The 23,292-nt window shown below is 37.5% G+C and overlaps 4 protein-coding genes and 1 long non-coding RNA gene across 8 annotated transcripts; 2 read left to right on the top strand and 3 right to left on the bottom strand.

The window, feature by feature from the left end:
• Window positions 1-9: 9 nt before the first annotated feature.
• On the bottom strand, window positions 10-4,167 carry LOC106327127. 3 transcript variants are annotated; one of them, XM_013765190.1, is made up of 13 exons: window positions 4,006-4,167; window positions 3,333-3,734; window positions 2,403-2,704; window positions 2,226-2,318; window positions 2,059-2,149; window positions 1,849-1,942; window positions 1,666-1,763; window positions 1,455-1,524; window positions 1,263-1,366; window positions 1,062-1,178; window positions 910-986; window positions 790-834; window positions 10-702 (listed from the first exon to the last, which is right to left on the bottom strand). In XM_013765190.1, the coding sequence occupies exons 2-13, from the start codon at window positions 3,642-3,644 to the stop codon at window positions 168-170; spliced, it is 1,938 nt and encodes a 645-aa protein (XP_013620644.1). In that variant the 5' UTR covers window positions 3,645-3,734; window positions 4,006-4,167; the 3' UTR covers window positions 10-167. The 3 variants fall into 3 exon arrangements, with proteins under 3 accessions (XP_013620644.1, XP_013620645.1, XP_013620646.1); XM_013765191.1 differs by having other exon boundaries at window positions 3,824-4,134; XM_013765192.1 differs by having other exon boundaries at window positions 3,813-4,020.
• A 1,406-nt stretch (window positions 4,168-5,573) lies between these two features.
• On the top strand, window positions 5,574-10,069 carry LOC106327591 (translation factor GUF1 homolog, chloroplastic). The gene is made up of 21 exons (XM_013765769.1): window positions 5,574-5,850; window positions 5,925-6,101; window positions 6,195-6,281; window positions 6,364-6,420; window positions 6,566-6,631; window positions 6,995-7,057; window positions 7,192-7,236; window positions 7,330-7,430; window positions 7,596-7,692; window positions 7,802-7,873; window positions 7,969-8,123; window positions 8,208-8,265; window positions 8,373-8,453; window positions 8,533-8,619; window positions 8,720-8,791; window positions 8,872-9,006; window positions 9,105-9,178; window positions 9,260-9,347; window positions 9,497-9,574; window positions 9,671-9,746; window positions 9,837-10,069. Exons 1-21 carry the CDS (start codon window positions 5,629-5,631, stop codon window positions 9,971-9,973), a joined length of 2,028 nt encoding a protein of 675 aa, XP_013621223.1. The 5' UTR covers window positions 5,574-5,628; the 3' UTR covers window positions 9,974-10,069.
• An 87-nt stretch (window positions 10,070-10,156) lies between these two features.
• Window positions 10,157-13,346, bottom strand: LOC106323151 (DEAD-box ATP-dependent RNA helicase 25-like). The gene is made up of 11 exons (XM_013761311.1): window positions 13,326-13,346; window positions 12,985-13,202; window positions 12,798-12,904; window positions 12,460-12,515; window positions 12,150-12,377; window positions 11,781-11,987; window positions 11,617-11,703; window positions 11,325-11,420; window positions 11,042-11,257; window positions 10,591-10,773; window positions 10,157-10,453 (listed from the first exon to the last, which is right to left on the bottom strand). The coding sequence occupies exons 1-11, from the start codon at window positions 13,344-13,346 to the stop codon at window positions 10,217-10,219; spliced, it is 1,656 nt and encodes a 551-aa protein (XP_013616765.1). The 3' UTR covers window positions 10,157-10,216.
• A 762-nt stretch (window positions 13,347-14,108) lies between these two features.
• LOC106327375 (topless-related protein 4-like) lies at window positions 14,109-20,337 on the bottom strand. 2 transcript variants are annotated; one of them, XM_013765516.1, is made up of 26 exons: window positions 20,134-20,337; window positions 19,860-19,941; window positions 19,605-19,784; window positions 19,398-19,511; window positions 19,157-19,315; window positions 18,921-19,077; window positions 18,648-18,783; window positions 18,382-18,494; window positions 18,121-18,292; window positions 17,912-18,021; window positions 17,763-17,832; window positions 17,578-17,648; window positions 17,373-17,468; window positions 17,198-17,293; window positions 16,896-17,023; window positions 16,578-16,812; window positions 16,350-16,493; window positions 16,191-16,280; window positions 15,960-16,106; window positions 15,765-15,875; window positions 15,487-15,666; window positions 15,276-15,404; window positions 15,080-15,175; window positions 14,817-15,005; window positions 14,570-14,736; window positions 14,109-14,481 (listed from the first exon to the last, which is right to left on the bottom strand). In XM_013765516.1, exons 2-26 carry the CDS (start codon window positions 19,937-19,939, stop codon window positions 14,316-14,318), a joined length of 3,336 nt encoding a protein of 1,111 aa, XP_013620970.1. In that variant the 5' UTR covers window positions 19,940-19,941; window positions 20,134-20,337; the 3' UTR covers window positions 14,109-14,315. The 2 variants fall into 2 exon arrangements, with proteins under 2 accessions (XP_013620970.1, XP_013620969.1); XM_013765515.1 differs by having other exon boundaries at window positions 18,873-19,077; window positions 20,134-20,336.
• Window positions 20,338-21,247: 910 nt separating this feature from the next.
• LOC106325567 lies at window positions 21,248-22,915 on the top strand. Its single transcript, XR_001266939.1, has 3 exons — window positions 21,248-21,357; window positions 21,847-22,580; window positions 22,674-22,915. It is a non-coding gene; the product is annotated as an uncharacterized LOC106325567 (long non-coding RNA).
• The last annotated feature ends 377 nt before the right edge of the window (window positions 22,916-23,292 follow it).

Raw genomic sequence — 23,292 nt, 5'->3', positions numbered from 1 at the left:
ATTTGAAACTTTCTAAAAAGTGTCACTATATTGAATTGAAATATTGTAAATGATCTAACAACGCATCACACAAACAGCTTCTTCCATAGCATTCTCTTATGCTCTTCCTATATACAACCAAACACGTGAATCAGAAGCTGGTTTGGTGCACAAAGCACCACTCTCCACTAGAAGCTTAGGCTACCTTCTTTCAACAACGCTCTGTAATCTCTCGGCACATCAACACGATCAATAACATCCAACGCTTTCTCCTTATCGATAACAAAATCAAGAAGTGGGTAACCAGAAGAAAACCTCTTCATCACAGCAGCTGATTTGCTTCTTCTCACTCCACGAAAATACTCACTGCTTCTGCTCAGAGGGTCCCACTTCCTCACACGCGAGTACTCAGAATCAAAATCATGACTCTTGCTAACACATGGAGTGCCTCTCTTCTTCCTCTTGCTCGCCTCTTCTAACATCTTTTGTTCCTCATCAGTTACTAACGTGACACTGAGTGGTTCAGATACCAATTGCTGGTTCCTAGACTTGATAGAAGAAAGCCTAGGACCTCCTCGTGCTTCACTCTTTGCTTTTGTAACCAAGTGTTGTAACCAAATGATCTGTCCGAGAATGTAGATCTCTGTCTTTTCTTTACTAGCGTGGTAGAGTGTTTCGATGCGTAGTATCTCTCCACCACTAGGCTTACTAGTGAAGTCACTCCTGAAAAGATTAAACAACAACAAAAACATTGTAAAAAACATGCAAGAAGAGAGCAGTTGTAGTGTCTCATTTAATTCAACCACTCACCCTGTGTTTGCCCACTCTCCAACCCAACCAAAACCATGATGAGCTCTGCAATGAACCCATTCAACAATCTTTAGCCATAATGTTAAGTCATGGTAACGAAAGAAGGGTCAGGTTTCTTACTTGGTTGTGTTGGCTGCAATAGGGACAAGCCAATGCAGTGTCCTCTCCATCTCATCCTTAATTTGTGTAACTGAAAGCTGCAAGGAGAAACATAAATTAAGAGAATGGCCAAAAGAACACATTCTTCAGAGTGTAAACAAGAAGACATTTACCTCTTTATCGACACTGAAGGACTTAATCTTGGAACGGAGAGCCAGTTTTATATCAGGTGGCAAGCTTTGGTATAGAGAGTCCCTTGCATTTGAAGTTATAGAGCTTGCACGAGCGACCTATACACATCAAAACACACACATTAGAATACACTTAGAACCAACAAAACCAAATGAAGCAATGCTATGCTTTTGAGCACTCACAAGTGTATCAATCTGCATAATTATATTTGCATAGTGTAAAGCAAGACCAGCAGGTCCCAATCTTCTATCATGATCCGTTGCTCCTTTCTTCGTTGGTTGATCATCTGAGTATAAGAGAAACATTCAAAAAAAGCTTTAGATACATGCTGAGTAGCACATGGTGGTTAGTACATAAAGGAGGAACTTACATACCAGCACCACCAAAGATATTATGAATCTCTAGTAACAAGAAATGAACAATGTCTACTAGCTTCTCCATCACCTGTTAATACAAATAACACATCACAATAATCTATTTCAATTTTGCAACCAAGAGAGCTAGTTTTGGCTTTAGTTTAGTTTATGAAATGGTATTTGTTTGGAGCAAGGATTTGGCTATGTTAAATGACAAAGAAGCTGGTACCTCTTCATGACCTCTTGACCACAAGGACTTTTTCTTTAAGCTTTTCACTACCTTTCTCTGGGACTTGAGCTCCGTTTTTAAGAGTGCAAGGCCATCACCTATGTTTAAGAGAGAGGATTGTTACCAAAACGATGTTTCAAAATCTAATAAAGCAGGCAAGGGAAGTAGTCTTTGATAGTTTACCCTTACTGCTGCTAGCTGAGTTCTCTTCTTCTCGGCGCTTTTGCTCATAGTCTTTCTCCAATCTATCCAGTACTTGCAGTTCTTGGTACAGTTCCTGAACCAAAAAGAGACATGTCTGAGTGACATTTTAATATGACACATAGCTACTAAAGTAGCAAGAAGAACTCTACATGATTTTCGAGTTTCTAATTTTAGAGAGTATTCACTCACAGAAGTATACTGAACTAGACCCATCAGTTGATCAACAACTAAGACAGCGTCTTCATTCAACTGCCTTTGAGGGGTTAACTCTTTGATGATCCTGAGAACCAAGAAAAAAAAAATTAAACAACTACAAACACACAAAGCTGGACATAATCTCATTCACAAAGAGTTACTTGTCAAAGTAGCGCTGCAAATTATGCCACTGGAAGTCTTTGGATCTGTTTCCAAACCGAACCACTTCTCCTGAGAACACTTGCAACTCCTGCCTGCAACACACAACAAGTTTTAACTATCTTGCAAAGTTTTTTTAAAAGAGCTAACAAAGCAGTCTATGACTTTGAATTTTTCACCTCTTATCAGAAGCAACTAGCCTGAGAAGTTCATCAAAATCACTAGAGACAAGATTCTTAACACCTTCGGAATAAAGCACAGTTTCTTTCAAATGCGTGATGTTCTTCTTTTTAAGCGATTCAATGAGATTTGAGCTTTTGACAATTGTGTTTGCTACTTCAAAGGCTAAGATCCCAAGCTCATTTCCTTTAGTTGCAACTCCAGAAGTAAAACCACCGCTGCTGAGATCAGTCATGCTACTCCCAAGTGTATCCAACACATCCTTTGCTTTACCTAACCCCGCTCTCCCTACCTCTGTAACCTGACCACAATATAGCAAATTTTGGATTTGTTTTGTTCTCAAGACACTCAAGAGACACTTGCATTTATTAAGTATTAGAGACAAAATCTCACACACCGAAAATTGGAAGTAAAAGTAATATATAAGATATATACACCAATCCACTTATCACCAGTTGGTTTTAGATTGGAAGTATTAGAGACAAAATCTCTCCCACTGAAAGTTAGAAGTAAAATTAATATATAAGATAAATAGACCAATCTGCTTATCGCCAGTTGGTTTTAGATTGGAAGTATTAGAGACAAAATCTCTCCCACTGAAAGTTAGAAGTAAAATTAATATATAAGATAAATAGACCAATCTGCTTATCGCCAGTTGGTTTTAGATTGGAAGTATTAGAGACAAAATCTCTCCCACTGAAAGTTAGAAGTAAAATTAATATATAAGATAAATAGACCAATCTGCTTATCGCCAGTTGGTTTTAGATTGGAAGTATTAGAGACAAGTCTCGAGTTAAAAGTAATATATAAGATAAATGGACCAATCCACTTATCACCAGGTTGGAAAGCTCATCTAACTTAATATAGTATCAGAGCCCCCGATATACCATCCAACCCATCCAACCCGATCCTAATTCGTCCAAACTAACCTTTGAAACAGCAGTTTGAGTAGATTTTACAGGCCGGAGTTTCTGAGACGATGGCAACCTCGGAATCCCATCGTAGATATCTTCAGCTTCTCTTTCTCGGAAGGAGAACATATCTTTCAGCTGAGTTGGTTGTTCTTTAGCGTCTTTGACCATACACTGTCTTGTACCAGGAGGACCCATTAAACAGTTTTGACCAGGCGGTTGTTGTTGTTGGTAGCCAAAATCGTGTTCTCGTATATCATCAGCTACGCTTGAACCTGAGTACTCACTGCCAAAGTTGATTCCCAGGCTCTTAGAGCAAAAACTCCCCATAACTTTTCCTTAAGACCTCAAGCTAAGACTGTCTGGAAGATCATGCCACCGAGTTAAGAAAAATCTCGAGACTTTGAGGGTAATAATAACCTGCCGGAAAGGACAAGTAAAAAGAAAAAAAAGTCAGATCAAAGACTCAAAAGGGAAACATAATCTTTCAGACAAAACCGTGTCAAGACATTGCAATCGCCTTAGGGCAATGGTAACCGATTCGTCAAAGCTTGAAAACACATCAAGACAAAGCTGTTTTCACGCCTTTAGGTCAAACACTGTGCAAGCCCCTCTCTTTCTCTCTCTCCATAGAACTAAGCAGCAGCAAGATCGGATTTTTAGCAGATGAACAGGAAGAAGAAGAGCTTACCCAGAAGAGGAAAAGACGTCAAAAGTTGCGAGCTTGGGATTCACGACAGAGGGAACAGTGAAAGGACAAAAAGACAAAAGCAAGTAGAAGGAAGGAGGAACACGAGAAAGAATAAATGTTAAAAAGAAAAGAAAGTCAAGGCCCCGGAGAGTAGTAGTAGTAGTATGAATGAATAAAAAAAAAAAAGAAAAAAAGATTCATTCAACAACAGACCGATTGGGCCACCATTAAATTGAAGCCAAGCCAAAGCAGTTTGATAACGAAGAAAAGTCAAAAACTTTTTCTTTTTATCTCAAAGTTAAAAAGAGACAGATGGTTTGGTCAAATCTTCTTCTCTTATTACCACGACATTTTTCTGAAGTAAAAACCGAATCTTTGCCTTTTTCTCACGCTTCTTATTTATAGGAAGAAAAAAAAAACCAAAACTGCGGAAATGTTTAGACTTTTCTTTCCAAAGGGACAACTAGATTCTAACCCGACTTTTTCGAGAGTGGGTATATTTTTGTTGACAACTTTAATTTGATTATTATCATCATGTATATTGTTCTGGAACTAATTGTCGTGGGCATAATTTTTGTTTGTAAATCAATATTATTTAATTGTTGGAAATAAAAACCGATTGGAAAGAGAAAGTGGTAACTGTTTATGGCAGAGAAAATTATAACGTGACTAGAGTTTTTGATAATAGATGTAGTTATATAAAAGTCGGTTTTTTTTTTTCTAAAAGGTGACACATAGAAATAATATTACATGATGAAAGGAAGGCAAAAGATAACAATGATTCTACATTAGTAATATTTTGATTAAACCAAGTCTTAAGGCATGTGAAGATCCCTCTTATGACAATGATTAAAAACATTAATCAACTCACATCACTGAAATAAAAAAGTCTTAATCAACTCGTCACTGAAATAAAAAGTCTCATATTATTGCCAAAGTGCTTGATCATTGGTTCAACAACAATCTTGAAACAGAAGAATCATTCATAGCACAAGAAGTTTGAACAAAAAAAACTTTTTAAAATTCTTTTCTTGAAACCCTATTTTGTTCTAACAAAATAAATTTTCTATATTTTTAAAGTACTTTTGTATATTTTTAAAAACATTAATTGTGAATATTTGAATTGATTAAATCTTATTGGTGAATAGTTATAGGAAAGTGTATTGAAAAAATAAATTATAAATTAAATTGTAAACATTTATTATATTCTTAATAAACGTGGAAACTTTAAAAAATCTTACTTTCGTGAACACGGAATGAATATAACTTAATCAAAATTGAATTGATCCGAAATTTTATAGGATATTAAGTAAACTTTTAATATTGTTATCCAAAACGTACTGAAAATCAAAATAGTTGTACCAAAGTTAAACCAAATCTCATAAATAACCGAACCGTTTGTATATTTACAGAACCAAAAAATCAAAAACTAAACCAAAACCAAACCTAACATCCTAGTTGACAAAGGTTTTACTGAGTTGTTTCGTTTAGTTTTTGGTCTGCCTCGGGTCGGATCGTCTCTGGTCTGATCCGGATATCCTGTGGTTCAGAATCCTTCAGACAAAAGAAAAAAACTCTCACAAAACCATAAGAAGAGGTCTGAAGAGCCACACAGAGTGCCCCATGGCCATGGCTTATGCTATGGACTTATCTCCTCCAACCTTCTTCTCATCCTTAACTCCTTCCACTTCATCTCCTCTCCGCCGTCTCTCCACCCTTCCCATCTCCACCTTCCACCGCCACTCTAACCGGAAGCTACACATACTTTGCCAGGCCACAGCCGGAACTCAGCCTCAGAGTCAGAGCAACCTCTCCGCCCGCTCCGGCCAAGACCGTCTTCTGAAGGTCAGATAACGAACCTATACGTCTATGTTTGGCAAATTCTGATTTAAAAATCGGATCTTTTTGAAAATTTGCAGGTTCCGATATCGAAAGTAAGGAACTTTAGTATCATAGCGCATATTGATCATGGGAAGTCCACGTTGGCGGATAAGTTGCTTCAGGTGACTGGTACGGTTCAGAACAGAGATATGAAGGAGCAGTTTCTTGATAATATGGATTTAGAACGTGAACGAGGCATCACCATCAAGCTTCAGGTTCTTTGTAATTAGTTTTTTTTTTGTTTTCTATCAATTGAGAAATTAAAGATTCTGACTTTTTGTAAACCTTTTGTTTGTGGTGTGGTGCAGGCAGCTAGAATGCGTTATGTTTATGAGGATACACCTTATTGCCTCAACTTGATTGATACTCCTGGTCATGTTGATTTCTCTTACGAGGTAACGTTTAAAGCTTAGCCTTAAAGGTTAAGTTTTTTTTATGAAGGTGGATACAGTGTTTAGTTTGGTTTTTGTTTAATAGGTTTCTCGGTCTCTTGCGGCGTGTGAGGGTGCTCTTCTTGTTGTGGATGCATCTCAGGTGATTATTTCTCCTTGAATCTGTATTTGCTTTAGCTGTTTTGTTCGCTTGGTGAATATGTGATGCAGTCTTTTTTTTTTTTGTGACCAGTTTACATTAGTACAAAAGTTTCTAAGTTACTTTTCCCTTAATATGTGGTGTTTAGGGTGTGGAAGCGCAAACACTGGCCAACGTTTATTTGGCTCTAGAGAACAACCTCGAAATCATTCCTGTGAGTATATTTTGGTGCTTATTCATCATCGTTTGGTCACCATTTGTAGATCATTCAGTGACGTCAATGCTCTATTTTATTGATAGAAGTCCACAATAAGTTAAACTTTCATATAGGCTAACATGTCTTAAAAATAGCTAGCATCACTTCAGAAGTACATAGAAGATGTTTAATGAAGAAAAAAAGTAGCTAATCTAGGATAAAATGATAATATCATTTAAAATTTGGTAGTTTTTTTGAATCTGATTCATGACAATTCCGGGAACAATAATGCAATGTGTTTTTTTTTTTAAAAAATTCCTGTCCAACGATTTGGTGTGTATGCCAGAGTTTAAAGCAAACAAACTCTACTTCTTCGTGCAGGTTGTGAATAAGATTGACCTTCCAGGCGCTGAGCCAGAGCAAGTTCTCAGGGAGATTGAGGAGGTTAGTGATTCTCTTTTTTGGTGTTTACTAAAACACTTCTCAGTCTATAATGTTGCTGTTGTCAAAATGTTATCAGTACATTTAACTAGGTTCCAGGCTTCTGTTAGACATTTAACTTTGCTGGTTGTTTGTAGGTTATTGGGTTGGACTGTAGCAAAGCAATACTCTGCTCGGCAAAGGTTAGAATTTTTAAAAATCATTTTGCTATTATGATACATCAAGGTATAACTCTCTATCCATTCATTTACATTTTTGGGGGCATACATATACAGGAAGGAATTGGTATAACGGAGATATTGAATGCAATTGTTGAAAGGATACCTCCACCTCCTGAAACTGCAGATAAACCCTTCAGAGCCTTAATTTTTGACAGGTTTGCACTTATCCCTAGAAGGCAAAAGCATAGAGTCTAAGTTGTATAGTTATATAATGAGTTTGAAGTATTCACTTTTTTTTTTGTCTTGATTAGTTAACAATTATATAGTGTTTTTACATGTTAACTACTAATACTATTCTTCAACGATACATGTGTTTACAGTTACTATGATCCATACCGTGGTGTCATCGTATACTTCCGAGTTATCGATGGGAAAGTGAAGAAAGGCGACAGGATTCTATTCATGGCAAGCGGAAAGGTTTCCATTTGATTAAAGATAGCTTTACATTTGCAATAACTAAGAACGCATAATGCTTTCTTGTGTGTTCATTAATATCTAATGGTCTCAAAATTGCATCAATGTCCAGGACTATTTCGCAGATGAAATAGGCGTTCTATCTCCAAATCAAATTCAAGTGGATGAGTTATATGCTGGTGAGGTAGTGTAACTCTTTTAAACATAATTTGTATTTTGTTTGATTCACTTACATTCCCTTGTCACATATTTTTAAACGATAAGTGTTATTAACTACAGGTGGGGTACATCTCTGCTTCTATAAGATCGGTTGCAGATGCCAGGGTAGGAGACACAATAACAAACTTTAGCAGAAAGGCTGAAAGCTCTTTACCCGGTTACGAGGAAGCTACTCCTATGGTGTTCTGTGGCTTGTTTCCAGTTGACGCTGACCAGTACTGAGTTTTTCTTTTGTTCATTTGCTAACTTTTGTTTTTATTTTTGCAATTTTTTTTAAACATATCTTCTGATGATGACAGGTTCCCGGATCTTCGAGATGCGTTGGAGAAACTGCAACTCAATGATGCCGCTTTGAAGGTATTATTAGCAAAGTGAACTTACAGAATATAATATTTATCTTTGTCAATGATATTAGCTGAGATTCATTTGGGGTGTGTTCTCAACTTTGGTTGTTTATCCTGCAGTTTGAGCCAGAGACTTCAAGTGCCATGGGTTTTGGCTTTAGATGTGGTTTCTTGGGTCTTCTCCACATGGAAATTGTGCAGGTCAGACATGCTTGTGGAAGTCCTCAGAGTGAAATATAGCATGCTTTGATGCTTATGCTCTAGTTAATCTTCTTTGCAGGAAAGGCTAGAGAGAGAATATAACTTAAATCTTATCACCACTGCTCCAAGTGTTGTGTATAAAGTGCACACTGTAAATGGTGATACTGTAATTTCCTCTTGATCCTTTCACTTTTTGATTATTGTTCTTCTCTGGAAACTACATCCTTGTGTCCTTACTACCATATTTAAATTGATGTTTTCTGCAGACTATGTGCTCAAACCCATCTCTCCTTCCACAACCTGGGCTAAGGAAATCAGTTGAAGAACCATATGTTAAGGTTACGTTTTGCTGATATATTCACATGACAGGTTTCTTAGAATTTACATAAACTTAACTGCAAAAATGGTATTTATACAGATTGAGTTGCTTACACCAAAAGACTACATCGGTGCGCTTATGGAGCTGGCTCAAGATAGGAGAGGGGAGTTCAAAGAAATGAAATATATAGCTGAGAATAGAGCTTCTCTCCTCTATGAGTTACCCCTTGCAGAGGTGAGGTTTTGTATTTGCACTGTTTCAGATTATCACTATGAAAGGTTAGGTATATGCCTGTCTTGATTATGTAAACCAATCTTCTCGTTATTTTGCAGATGGTGGGAGATTTCTTTGATCAGTTAAAGTCCAGGACCAAGGGATATGCTAGCATGGAATACTCAGTTATTGGGTTAGTTCCACTAACTTATTTCACAAATCATCTCTTAGTGATGATTTCTTAGCATCTTCAATTCTTGTAATACGTATGCAGGTACAGGGAAAGCGATCTAATAAAACTCGATATTCTGATTAATGCTGAACTGGTGGAACCTTTGTCAACAATTGTACACAGAGACAAGGTTGGTTATTATAGTTTATTAATCTGAAATTTGTGAACTGTAAAGCTTTTATAAACTGTTCCTATTTGCTTGAAGTTCTTAGTGTTTAGATTAGTACATCTCCCAGTATTTAGCACTACTGTTAAATCATTTTGAACTATTCTTTCCAGGCATATTCTGTTGGGAGAGCATTGACTCAAAAACTCAAAGAGCTTATTCCGAGACAAATGTTTAAAGTGCCCATCCAGGTAATATTTACATTTAATCTTTTATAAATCAGACGATTCCCCCCTAGAATATAAAAACTGTGGAAGCTGTTTTGACATAAACATATAAACGTACAGGCTTGTATAGGATCAAAAGTGATTGCTAGTGAAGCTCTCTCAGCTATCAGGAAGGATGTTTTGGCCAAATGTTATGGTAAGTACACATTCCCTGCTTACATGGCTCCTTTAATGTGTTTTTGTTCCCACATAGCCATCTCTGAACTTGTTACTATGATTGGTTCAGGTGGAGATATTTCTCGGAAGAAGAAGCTTCTTAAGAAGCAAGCGGCAGGCAAGAAGAGAATGAAAGCCATAGGTAGAGTTGATGTACCTCAAGAAGCTTTCATGGCCGTCCTCAAACTTGAAAAGGAGGTTTTGTAACACCACTCGATAAAAAGATCCATTACATTATATTTCATTTGATCCCTTTGTAATAAACTATTTTCACCTAATGCAATCTTGCTTGCTTTCACCTAATCATGTTTTCTGTATGTATTTAAATTTCAAAACAACGAACTTTATAGATTTTTTTTTTTTAATAATCAGAAAATTTAAGCGTTTGCAAGAGTAACAAGAGATCACACATCAAAAAAAGAAATAAAAGTTTTGAAACAAAACATACTATTAAGAACCAGGAGCGACCCTAAGACCAGGAACGTTTTTGAGACCCATCTTGTCAAGAACGTTTACAGGAATAGCTGGAGGGATGCTGAGTCCCATACTGCGACTAAACTCATTGGCTAACTCCACCAGTCTAGTCGTGTCCCTTGCAATCTTCTTCTGAGATGTGTAGTAACCCAACCACGCCTGATAAGCCGCCTCCTTGTTCTTCATGTCAACTTGTCTAAGCGCCTTCTTTACCTGAATGTAATAACAACCCATCAGCACCAAAACTAGAGTCTCATACTATAGAATAATCTTAGCTTTTTACTTCAAGCGGTTTGTATATATTATAATAAGGATTGCCAAGTTCAGTAGAGTAACAAATTCATGCTTACTTTTTTCACTGCCTCAGGATCTGTCTGAGGCAAAGAAGCCTTGGTGATGGGCAAGTCTTTTACAGATGACAGAAAGTACTCTTCCCAAGGTGCTAACAATAGTACACCTTCCCCTTCCTTGTCTTCCCGGCTAGTTCTGCCAAGTCTATGTATGTATTGTTTCCTGTCTAATGGTAATCCCATCTGCAAAAGCAACATGTACACAACAATAACTTCAGTTAAAACGCTGAACTTTGTAGTTGCGGTGAGCATGGCCGGATTTGGGCCCAACCGCGTAAAACATTGGCTTCGGTCCCCAAAATTTTTTAGAAGTTTTTAATATAGGGATAGACCCCTAAATTATGAAAATTTTTGTATTAAAGTTCTTAAAAAAATGTTTATAGCCTCTAAAATCTCAGATCCGGCTCTAACGGTAAGTTCCATGATATGGGGAAAATACGGTATGACTTACTTGTACGACTAGTGAAACATCAGGGTAATCTAGACCACGAGCAGATACATCCGATGTAACGAGGATAATACTCTTGGACTTGCGAAACTCATCAGAAACTCTGGTTCTGTAACCCTGTGGTTTTCTAGAATGGATCTCTCTAACGTTCAGGCTTAGCTGACCAAGCAAATCAGCCACCATTCTTGTAACCATAGCAGTTGTACAGAAAATAATCACCTGCAACAACAAGGAGTTGTGTTATAGTTCAGAAATACATTTTGTGTCTAGAGGAACAATTTTTTACCTTATAGTCCACATTATCTGCAATGTGTCTTTTAAGGAGCATATATATGAGGGAGAAATGTCTATCCAGTGATGCTATCATGTACATTTGTGTGACCTGGGAGATAAAACAGACATGAGAAACCTAACATTGTTACCGAACCCAACCGAGAATCGAAAAACCTAACTAGAACTGAACCAAATTTTTTAAATACTCGAATGGATACTAAATCTCTAGAACCGAATAGCGCATGGCTAACAATGTTATACGGCAGGCAACTCTTTTCAAATGAGCTTAAAGAGCAAACTTTTACCTTTTGATGTGTCTCATCACTACCCTCTTGAACACAATTGACGAACTCATGATCTTGTTTCAAAGCAACATGGCATATTTGGCGGACCTTGGCACCCAAAAAAAAAAAGATCAAGATGATAACCCAAAAGCGAGAGCCTTATTGTGCAAGCAAACGAAGCATACCTCTTCAGGCACCGTGGCAGAAAACAAAAATGTTTGTCTCTTCTTAGGAACAGCGGAGATGATCCTCTCAACGTCCCTTCGGAAACCCATGTCCAAGAGATGATCTGCTTCATCAAGCACAAGGACTTTCACACCTCTCAACCTTCTTGCAAATCCAGGAGTGTTGTCTATATGGTCTATGAGCCTTCCAGGTGTAGCCACAAGAATCTGATAATGTTCAAACATGTGATTATTACATATTCATAAAAGATTTAGAAAAATTAATTTAATATTTTTATCATCAATTTAAAGTATTTGAAAAAATGGTTATTAAATTTTAAAAAGTGGTATCAAATTTGTGGTAAAATTAATCCCAAGAATATATTATACCCGGCAAGGATGTTTTTGCATACGCCTTTGCTCTGAGCGAAGCTTTTTACCTCCAATCACAACATCAACACCAATAGATGAGTGATACTTGAGCAGGGTCTTTGCTTCTGCAGCAGCTTGACAAGCAAGTTCCCGAGTAGGGCAAACCACAAGCACAATAATTGAAGGTTTCTTCTTATCCGTGCTTGATGGAGGAGGAGATTTGATAACAGCTTCAATTGATGGAAGCTTGAGAAAATAGAAAATAAACAATCAAACTCCTAACTGAACAGCATATATTCATGAACCTAGAGAGGGTAGAATGTCTCACCAAATATGCAACTGTTTTCCCAGTGCCTGTTTTGGCCTTGGCTAAGACATCTTTACCTAGAAAACCAATTAAGTTAAATAAGAAACATAGGAGTAAAATCAACTAAGCATCAATATGAGGACTACGAAAGACCGATCATTGGTGGACCTGAGCATAGCGAAGTGAAACATTGGCATAAAATCTTTAATTTTTTAAAAAAAATTACATAGAAAAATGCTCCCAAATTTGTAAAAAGGAAAATATTTTTTCAGTAAACTCTTACTAATAAATCATCTCAACCAATCATATTGTGTTATATTTCTGCATTACAAGCAACTCTAACGAGATAAAGTGTTCACCTTTGAGAATGATAGGAAGAGTAGCCTCTTGCACAACAGTCATTGTCTTAAATCCAGCATCCTCTAATGCTTTTAGAGATAAGGGAGACAATGGGAACTGATCAAATCTGTAAAACATAAAACCACAAAGAGTATTACAAGAGCTCTGAAGCAAGACAATTCATAAAGCAAAAAAAAACAAACGTACCTTGTGTTAGACAAGTAAGAATCTGATGTTTCGACATGTTCAATCCTTGTTGTCTCTGTAGCCTTAGTAGAAGCTGTTTTCTTAACAGGAGGCTCACTATCATCAACAGCTAATTTGCCTTCTCTTCCTCTCTTTGAAGCCCTGTTGTTTCCCGAGTCATCGGAATTCATGGAAACGAAGAGGAGCTGAGAGAGGAGGTTCAAGCTCTTACCGTAACCCTACACGGCTGTAACAAACCGTGTTTTATAAGGTTTTGTAGGAATTTTTTTTTTTTTTTTTTTTGTAGGAAACATTAATAAGGCTTTTTAATGGGTAATAGGTTAATGAAAAAGTTGGCCCACATTGCTTTGTAAGAACGCCATGTAGTTTTCTCACGAATAAATGACACGGCATGCAGTTCCTCACATTTGCTTTGAAATGGTTTTAAGCACCTAATTACACTGTTTTCTTTATTTCTTGCAACGAAATTAACTCTCAGCTGTGATTACCAACAATCATTAGGAGCCATGATTTGAGATTTTTAAAGCAAGCTTCAAATCTTCACCACACAGATCTTAATAACCGAGGTCTGCATCACCTTGTGTGTACACAGTCCTCTCTGTATAGCTAACTTCAAAGCAGCCTCTATGATTACTTACTTCTGTGGACTCACTTATCTGTTGCCAATACAGACTACTTATACCTTTATATTGTAAGATCAATATTACGTAATACTCCCTCCGTTTCATATTAAGTGTCGTTTTAGAGAATTTTTTTTGTTACAAAATAAGTGTCGTTTTTTATTTTCAATGCAAAATTTATTAATTTTATGCAAAATTTATTTTTCTATTGGTTGAAATATGGTTAGGTGTATAGGTAATAGTGTTTTTTTATAGGAAATGTACAAAATTAATTGTTTCCTTAATCCGTATGCCGAAACCTGAAATGATAGAAACAGAGGGAGTAAAATAATGCATTGATTTAGTTTCTGCATTTGCCAAGCAATGTTGAAGCATATAGAGATTTAATTTTGGATTTATAAATAACATAACAATGAAGGGTAACAAAATCTAACGGAATAGAATTTGAAGGGTTAAATTAGGAAGATTGTTTACGAAAAATCTTTAGTTGAAGAGATTTATCACTAAAAAGTAAAAACCCTTATATTTTATATTCAATAATACCAAATTGTTCTCTTACCCCAAAAAAGAGTTTAAAGTTTGAGAACTTCGATCTTTTTGAGTATAATCAAAAGAGAAAAGGCCTACTATACCAAGCAAGGCTACAAAACTTCCAAGTCAATGATGTAAATTGTATAAAAAAGAAAATGCGACAAAGGGAAGCTTCAAAGGTTAGTTGTCAGGTACTGCTGCTCCATTCTCGAGTGGAGGTGAGGTTCCCCATTTGCCTTCTGTTTCCGATGGTTCAACCACATGAACAGCTCCATTATTGAGCCCTACTGCAAACTGGTTAGTCTCCGATGGATGAGCTGCTATCACTAACGGATATACTCTCGAGCTGCAAGCAAAAACCACACATGTTTAATTCAAATACCTCACAAGTTAGTACTTATGTAATGAACTAAAACGAATAAACCATTACTCACCTTGGGTTCGGAGGCAAGTAAGCAGTTGGGTTAATCCGACATCTCAACCTCAGATTCGAAGCGGTGAGGACATCGACGCTACCATTCTCAAAGCTCACAAAGATTGACTGGCTATCACATGAATATGTAGCTGACGTGATTGGACCTGTCGCTTCCTTTCGAACCCACTGTGTTTCATTGATTAGCAAAATAATTAAATTTAATACCGAATCTTGCTTGCAATACATTCTAACTTTTATTGATTTACCTGCATCCACCAATCCAGTTTTTGAGCATCGTAAATGGCTATCTGCGTCTCATGGACAACCAACAGATGGATCTGATCGAGATGGAACTGCACGCGGGTGTCTGAAACAGCCGGCAGTGATCTCCCATGTTGAACTTGCAAATACTTGTTGCTTTGCTTCTCCCATCCATCCATGCTCCAAACGCACAGCTACACAACACCAAAATGTAAGTTTACATAACTTCTTAAAGAAGCTAATATTCACAACACAATTACTCTTTTACCTGTGAATCAGCACCCGAGGAGACAAGAATGTTGAGAGCCTGTGAGAAAGCAAGACCTGTTATCCTGTTCTGATGACCATTCAACTTGGTTTTCACCTATAGCATAAAAAGCATGCAACTCGTCATTGTAAGTTCATGACTTATATACCACACCCAAAAAGTAACTATCTTAATTTTATTCTAGATAATAATATACCTCGTCAGTACGAACGTTGTAGATCTGGATAGATGAGTCCTCCATGCCAATGGCAATGATATTATTGTCCAAAGGATGAAACGCAAGGAACGTTGCTGCAGGCGGTGGAGGCATGAACGTCGTCATAGTCTACAGGTTAGATAATACAAAAACATTTAGAGCATGAAACATTTTCAAATCTATCAAGGGAAGATACAACAGTTAAGTCCACCTTGAATGTCATCATGTTGAACAAGGAGATTTTCCCTCCTGACGCTGACATAACGTAGGAGTCATTCTTTGACAGGGCGAAACAAGGAATAGCGTCTTCAGGGTTTGCATCACTTGTCTCATTGGTCATCATAATCCCACTTGCAGGTTGCCATAATACTGGTTGTGCATTAGCCGTTGCCTAGAAGAAAATAAACGAAGGATATAGTTTGAGAAGTGATCATAGCCATAAACAAACAAAAAATGTACAAGGAAACTAAATCAAGGAGGAGAGGAGACCTTTCCAGCCAGATTGTGATCGCTCTTCTGCCATTTCCACAGCTTGTGCACTGCATTAGATGCCAAGGCCAATACTCCAGATCCAGAGTTTGTGTAAATTAATCTGGAAACCTGAAACTCCCGCCATAGAAAACATGAGTCAGCCATCATAACAAATAAGGACATCAGTTACTACAAGATATATCTAAGTTATACCTTCGTCACTGGCACATTGTCAGCGAGCCTCATGGAGCAGCACTGAGACGGCTCTGTAATCTCTGTAACTTTACAGGCTCTGGATCTTTCACCTAAATCATCAGCGATTCTAGGCTTCCCATCCGCTAGTGTTCGCACTTCATTGTTCTGATAATAATTAAAACTGTTTAGTCATACTCTAGATATTCAATAGACAACAAAGATACCATCCAAATTCAGACTTTGATTCACCTCCATAGCTGCAAAAGAGTTAGCTCGATCTGCCATAGTTATTCCTGCGTTTGCACTTGAAGAACCAAAACCACCACCACCTGCAGGAACCTGCACACCAGATTTTGTATAAACAAAATGCCTATAAACTCCACAGAGATAATATCCAAGAAAATATACCTTCATGACGGGGGCAAACGAGCGGTTTTCCGCTGTTCTCAGCAACCTAATTCCATCATCAGTAGCGAGAATTCTAACACCATGGTCATTGGTTGAGACAGCTAAAAGTATTCCTTCCCTATTAAATCTAACACAAGGAGAAGCCTGCAGGTTTTACACGAGCAATTAGCTGCTACGAAGAGAAGTAGTGGAAATAGCAAAGAGGCAACGATCATTGAGTATTATTACCGGTAAGCCACCATCTGCATGAATAGTTGTCAAAGGATTTGTGTTGTCCATGTCCCAAATTTTGATAGTCGACTCATCACCAGCAGCTAAGAATCTATTCCTGGTTGTGTCAAACTGCACAATCCCTGCAGCCCGTTGTCCCAGGCCGAGATATGTTCTTTTTATGGACCCTTCACTCTCATTCCACTCAACTAAAAACGACTCTCCTTCTTTGTTTGTACCACATGAAAACAACCTGTTGCATGTTATTCAAATTACTTAAGTTTAAAAGGATAAGATAACAGTCAATATTTAAGAATCTGAGAAAGGTGGATGAACCTTGTTCCATCACTGCTGTATGCCATTCTTGTGGAAGAATGGCCAGGCGCATCATAGTCAACTCTTGAACCCACATTGTCATACAACCAAGCTTTTATTTTTCCGTCAGCTGCTGTTGAGAAGACAAACTGTATAGGATCTAGAATGCATTAGTGAAAAAGTAAAATCTATACACACCACATTCAGTCAGGCGACAATAATATCCAAGGGTATTTGATGTGATGAAAGAAAAATGAATCATAGCAACCATATGAGATTGATTGTAAGTTACAACAACAACAAAAGGAAACAAAACTTGTTACCTGGATATTTTCCTTGTAGTGAGGACAAACAGAGAACACAGGAGCTTCATGACCCTCAAAAGTATACCGTTTTTCGCCGGTAACAGCATCCCAAACCTTTGGATAATTTTAGTTCATGTAAGTCATCCCCAACAATTAACGTGCCAATAGAATATAGATAGTCAGAAAGACAAACCTTAATGATTCTGTCATCGCCACAAGTGACAACAGATAGTTGTTTGTTAGGATATGAAAAGGCAAGATGGCTAACACTTCCTGTGTGAGCTTCAATCTGCAATCAGAGGAAAGAGAGAACCAAATTGTAAAGTTATGTTGAACATAACAGCTCGAACCAACCACCGTGACTGACATGAATGAAAGGAATAATTGGTAAAACGAACCTCCAGATGATTTCGTATGTCACTGCCCTGAAAGGAATAGATATGCACAAGGCTTTTTGAGTATGCCACGCCTGAAATATGAAAACAATGTGCAGGTTTCTCATGTTTAGAGACTGTTTCTATTCTGTGAATAAACCAATGCTCTTAGAGAAAATAAAATTGCTGGAGAAGAGTTGGCATTGTACCAAAGAGAGTTCCATCAGGACTCCACGCCACATGATTTACAGAAGCCGACGCATCAGCGTTCAAAGATGCCTGTCCACGAATTCAAGAGCATTTAAAAGCACTTCTTCCTAGACAGTATGGGAAAGTATCAAAATGGTGAGAGGCAAACCTGCAACTCTTTCGAACACGCATCAAGCTTCCAGACATCAAAACCCTTCTCCGTAATCCTTTGACGAGCGCCCAGGTCCCACAGGTAAACATCACCACCAATTGTACCAACTGACATGATAACATGTTTTTTCTCAACACCCTTAATCCATAAAATAAAATAAAAAGCAAGAAATGGCAATACATAATCTGCACGTTCATAGGACATACCCAATAGTACAATTTGCTGAATTGGATGGAAGTCAATGCTCATGACAGGTGAGCCATGAGCAAGAGTTGTAACAACTACCTTGGGCAAGTCATCAGGTGATAATGTATTATTATGCCCATGGGGATGGCCAGCGTATGTAACTGGCAGAATATTTACTGGAATATTACCCCCCTGAAAAAAAAAAAACCACCCTGAGAAAAGGAATGCTTGAAAAGCTATCTCTCATATACTTAACAGATAGATTAGTTATTGATGAGTACCTCCTCTGAGGTTCCATAAGGCCTTGACCTCTTGGAAACATGGTTTGAATCAGCAGTTTGATATTCCATTGGAGTAGGACCTGAAGGAGTCTGAGGACGCTTTAAGATAGCTCCTAAAACAATATTTCAAGTGAAATAAAATTGTTAAAATGAATCCAATGTGATAAAGGTGAAATACTAAGATAATATTAGCGCTGGCAGGTCCATTTCTGATTATTTTCCTCATGAATATAATAACACAAAGCATTCACAAATAAATAGACAACCTGCGTTGTTAGGAGAACCCAAGCCCATAGGACCTGAAGGTGCAGCAGAAGGATGAGGCACGACGGATTGGTTAGCCATCCATCCCGAAAGATTAGCTGGGAGTCCACCTGGTCCTCCTGGAGCAGGCTGAAACAGCTGTCCAAAACACGTGGCAACCAACATTTCAGCACAGGAAAAAAAAACCAATTCCTGGTAATGGCTAACATAAATCATTCGTCACTTACACCACCACCACCACCCATCAATGGATGAAACCCTGCAATCTTAGGAACACCACCACCACCACCACCGCCCATTAAATGATTTGTACCAGGGGACGGGGACGCAGCTCGAGCACCGTTCGGTTGGTTGCAGGTATGGTCCAGAAAGAGAGATCTGATGTCAGGGTTTGGCCTAGGGTTCTTACACAGCTGATGCTGCCAGTTTAAACTACAAAAAAAAAATTTCAGTAAATCCCAAGTTTAAGTTCATTCATACAAATGTGATTAAAACTAAAAGTCAAGCACACCTTTGGTTAATTAGTGTCCGCAGCCTCGAGCTTTTCAAGACAGGAAACTGAAGCTTGTCGCGGAAGAGCGGATTAGCCTCAATCAGCTTCTTTAACTCACCAAACATCACACCCCTTGCTGACTTTGTATCTCCATACTTAGAGAGCTGCTCATTGGCTCTGAAAGAAAAAAAAAATTAAACAATCTCAATAATACATATCTAAGCATCCATGGGGAAAACAATGTTAGTTATGGACAAACCTAAAGTCATCCAATGTCAAAAGCAAGGTGATTTCCTTGAAGAGATCTTCGTTAAAGCCTGCAAACACCTTGAGATCCTTGACTAAAATGTCAACAGCTTTGGCACGATCACGCCTGTGGAATAAAAAGCAGTGAGACACACACACACACACACACACACACACACACACAAACCACATTAAAATAACTCAAAAGAGGAGAGCTTACTTATCCAAAGCCTCGAGATACTTTTGCTTGCGGATCTCAAAGAAGATCTTCATGGAGTATCTGTTATCCTCAAGCTTTGAGAAGCCGGAGAGATACTTCTCCACTTCGTCCCACTCACCATTATTCACCAGCTCCTCAAAGTAACGCATGTTGAAGTAATAACCAGACTCCAATTCCAATCTATTAAACATTTAAATTTAAAATCATTAATTTAATTAATTTCTCAATTCCCAATTTGGATATTAAATCAAAAACCTGTGAACAGTGTCTTTGTATTTCTCTTCGTCGAGAAACTGGAGAATCAGGAACACAAGCTCCCTGCTGAGAGAAGTCATTACTGCAAAACCGAGATCAAAAAAAAAAACACATGCATTAAATGAGAGAGATCTGCAACAAACAACAGACAAAACCAAATCTTCCGACACACACACACACACAAAAAAAAAAAAAATTTAATTAATTAAAATTGAGCCGTACAACCTAAGGAAACAAACATAATAATAAATCCGAGAGGTGAAGAGGAGTTTACCTGTGGATAGATTATAGGTTTTCGTCGCAGATCGAAGAATCTGGGAACGCGAGAGAGAGAGAGAGAGGGTTTCGTTTTTTTTTTTTTTTTTTTTTCCTTTTGGCTAAGGATTTGCTTTTGAGCACTTGTGGGGTGACGATTTCGATTTAATATTTATAGAGGAGATGGGAAAGTAATTTTAATTTATAAAGTTGAAAGGAAAGAGAAGGAGGAAAAAAAAAAAAAAAAGGAGATTAGGGATTTTGAATCGTAGAAGAGACTCTCGAAACTGACAATGCGAGCATCAGTGGAAACAAACCTATAAGCAGGGTATGATAAGTTTTTCTACTTATATCGGTAGCAGGATATGATAAGAACAGGGGCGTATCACCTTAATTACATTGTAAAGGTCGCACGCCGACAAAATAAGACAAAAGTGGAAAAAGAATTGTGATGGGCCTAATGCCGGTGGTATATTTGTTGGGCTTTTTTTAAAAGCGAGATATATATTTAATGGCCTTTCTTCAATTATCAAAAAAAAAAAAAAATTAAAAATATCTATATTTAGTTAGCTTTTCTTCATGAAAATTTCGATCTTATAAAAAAAAAATTATATTTCACCAACTAGCCATATCATCTCCTCTCAATTCTCTTACTACAAATCTAACATTTTCTCTAATATAATTATTCGTCAAATTAACGTTCTGAAATAATTCCGAATAGACCTTGTCGAAATAAATGTTCAAAAAATCACTATACAATCATTTTAAGCTTCATAGAGAATTAGAAATTATGAAGATTAGATAAAACTTAAATGCTAATAAATTATTAATTTACTTTTAAATATTACACTAATATTAGATATTTTAGTTTTGGATTTAATTATTTTTTATAACTATAAAAATTAATTCTGAAAAAAATAAACAAAACAAATGTGTGGATTTACACTAAAATTATTGTTTTATTTAATATATTAACTTTAAGAAAATTGTTTTGACTATAGTCTATCTGCCAGTACTACTAGTATTTTTAGAACACTGGTAAAAGCAAACCGGACTGTGTTAAAAACAAACCCGACTAGAGTATTTGGGGCAGGCCCGATAAAGGCCCATAAAAGTTAAACGTCAAGACGAGCTAACTACAACCTTCTTCCTCCTCTGCTTCCCATTCGCGTGGCCTTGAAGGAACAAAGGCTAAGTCAGTGTCTACCTTGTCCGAGTTCTTCACGGAAATTTCATGTCCATGGTATTCAATCAGCTTCATTTTGATGATCTTCGTTTTCAATTTTGTAGGTTACTCGATCTCAAATGTTAGGGTTTTGGAATTAAAGACTTGATTTTTCTTGTTTTGGGTTCAAATTTTGGCTGTGAGTAATTGCAAAATGCTGACATTTCTTTCATATAGATTTAGCTAGGTGTGGTCGTTTGGAATTTGATTTTGATCTGCTCGTTCTTCTTCAAGATTATATAACATTGATGTGAATTACATTCATAGTTATAAAAACGGTTTAAATCGAGGTAAATTTAGTCTAAATTTTGTTAAATTAAGCAAGAATATTAGCACAAATCCACAAATTTGTCTAAAATTCTTTGTTTCGATAATTCATCCGAATAATTTTATAATTAAAGCCAAAAACAAAAGGTAAAATATATATAAAATAAATCAATTGCTTATACACCGAAGAATCCGGCTAGTGGCTAGTCCTTTATAAACCCTCTATGTTGTATGCAACAGGCCCCTGTGAGGGTGATCCTTGGCTTGCAGAGAGCAGTATCAGTTTGGAAGGAAAGTAACAGACTGGCTCCATCTTTGAGATCATTCAGCACCACAACCACCACCACCGGAAAAGACTCATTTCGGTGGTCTCAAGGACGAAGACCGGATCTTCACCAACCTCTACGGTCTCCACGACCCTTTTCCTCAGAGGAGCCATGAAGAGAGGTGACTGGCACAGGACCAAAGACTTGGTGCTCAAAGGTACCGACTGGATCGTCGACGAGATGAAAAGGTCTGGTCTCCGTGGACGCGACGGTGCTGGTTTCCCTTCAGGTTTTGAATCTTGAGAAGGCCAGGAGAGAGGCCTATGCGGCTGGTCTGTTGGAGAAGAATGCTTGTGGCTTTGGTTATGACTTCAATGTTTATATCCACTTCGGCGCTGGTGCGTACATTGATATGTTTACAAGCATGAGAGCTGTGGGCAGTGTACACCTTGTAGGGAAGGGACGGGTTGGCTTTGGATGATCATGGAGAGGATGAAAGTTGGGAATGCGAAGCTGGAAGAGATTGATATGCTACAGGAGGTGACCAAACAGATCGAAGGGCACACGATCTGTGCGTTGGGGGATGCTGCTGCGTGGCCTGTGCAAGGTTTGATAAGACATTTTAGGCCGGAGCTTGAGAGAAGGATTAGGGAACGTGCTGAAAGGGAGTTGCTACAGGCTGCTGCTTAGAAGGCTTTGTTAAGACAGGTTTGCATCTCTAATTTCTTGTGTGCAAACTTAGTAGCAAGGATCTAGTTGATTTTGGTAGTTCATAGTCTTATGCTTATTTTTTTTGTGCAGGGAAGTTGCTATTATTCTCCATGGAAATAAAAAAATCTGAAGAACACTATTAGAGTTTTTGAAGGTAATGTATTCGTGTTAAAACGTTTAATGTAAAACTTGATTCAAGTTGTATCAGACAGAAAGAGCTCTCACTCTTGTTTCTTCATTGTTTGCTTGTTTACTTATGACTACTATATGAGAGCACATTTTGGGAACAATCAAACAAAACCGTCTTCATGTTTGAAATAAAGGAGTGCTCCTTTTTGAAAATTTAAATAGTTCATTGCATTCCAAATAAATAGATGCAATTGTGAATAAATATCTGTTAGGGCGTGAACAAATATCCATAGTTAATTTGTATAATTGTGATTAGACGTAATAGCTAGAATCTAAATCTAATGTGTAACTTTTGCATTTCAAACCAGTAGTTAACCACCACCTAGAAAATTCGAGAAAGGGAAAGAGATAATAAAATGGTAAGAGACCTGTGAATAGATGGGACAAGTAGGGAAGGGGACCGGTCTGATCGGATCTTTCTTTCTTGGGTGGATAAGACGTCAACATCTTCCCTATCTTCTTTGTCCACTTTTCAATTTCTTCCCTAATTTAACAAATCTCCAAAAGTTGGAAGAAAAAA

The sequence above is a fragment of the Brassica oleracea genome, chromosome C2, assembly GCF_000695525.1.
Source record: "Brassica oleracea var. oleracea cultivar TO1000 chromosome C2, BOL, whole genome shotgun sequence".
Taxonomy (NCBI): domain Eukaryota; kingdom Viridiplantae; phylum Streptophyta; class Magnoliopsida; order Brassicales; family Brassicaceae; genus Brassica; species Brassica oleracea.
The sequence above is the reverse complement of the archived record's forward strand: the minus strand, read 5'-3'. Positions and strand labels throughout refer to the sequence as shown.

Coding starts and splice junctions, on each gene's coding strand:
- LOC106327127 (XM_013765190.1), bottom strand. CDS start 3,644: ATGGGGAGTTTTTGCTCTAAGAGCCTGGGAATCAACTTTGGCAGTGAG. Junction 1,367..1,454: donor TAATATCTTTGGTGGTGCTG/GTATGTAAGTTC, acceptor TCTTATACTCAG/ATGATCAACCAACGAAGAAA. Junction 1,179..1,262: donor TTATGCAGATTGATACACTT/GTGAGTGCTCAA, acceptor TGATGTGTATAG/GTCGCTCGTGCAAGCTCTAT.
- LOC106327591 (XM_013765769.1), top strand. CDS start 5,629: ATGGCCATGGCTTATGCTATGGACTTATCTCCTCCAACCTTCTTCTCA. Junction 7,693..7,801: donor TATTCATGGCAAGCGGAAAG/GTTTCCATTTGA, acceptor ATCAATGTCCAG/GACTATTTCGCAGATGAAAT. Junction 8,124..8,207: donor TTTCCAGTTGACGCTGACCA/GTACTGAGTTTT, acceptor TGATGATGACAG/GTTCCCGGATCTTCGAGATG.
- LOC106323151 (XM_013761311.1), bottom strand. CDS start 13,346: ATGGCGTTCTTACAAAGCAAT. Junction 12,378..12,459: donor GGAAAACAGTTGCATATTTG/GTGAGACATTCT, acceptor TATTTTCTCAAG/CTTCCATCAATTGAAGCTGT. Junction 11,704..11,780: donor CTGCCACGGTGCCTGAAGAG/GTATGCTTCGTT, acceptor TTGGGTGCCAAG/GTCCGCCAAATATGCCATGT.
- LOC106327375 (XM_013765515.1), bottom strand. CDS start 19,939: ATGACTTCTCTCAGCAGGGAGCTTGTGTTCCTGATTCTCCAGTTTCTC. Junction 19,785..19,859: donor TACAAAGACACTGTTCACAG/GTTTTTGATTTA, acceptor AATGTTTAATAG/ATTGGAATTGGAGTCTGGTT. Junction 19,512..19,604: donor TATCTCGAGGCTTTGGATAA/GTAAGCTCTCCT, acceptor TTTATTCCACAG/GCGTGATCGTGCCAAAGCTG.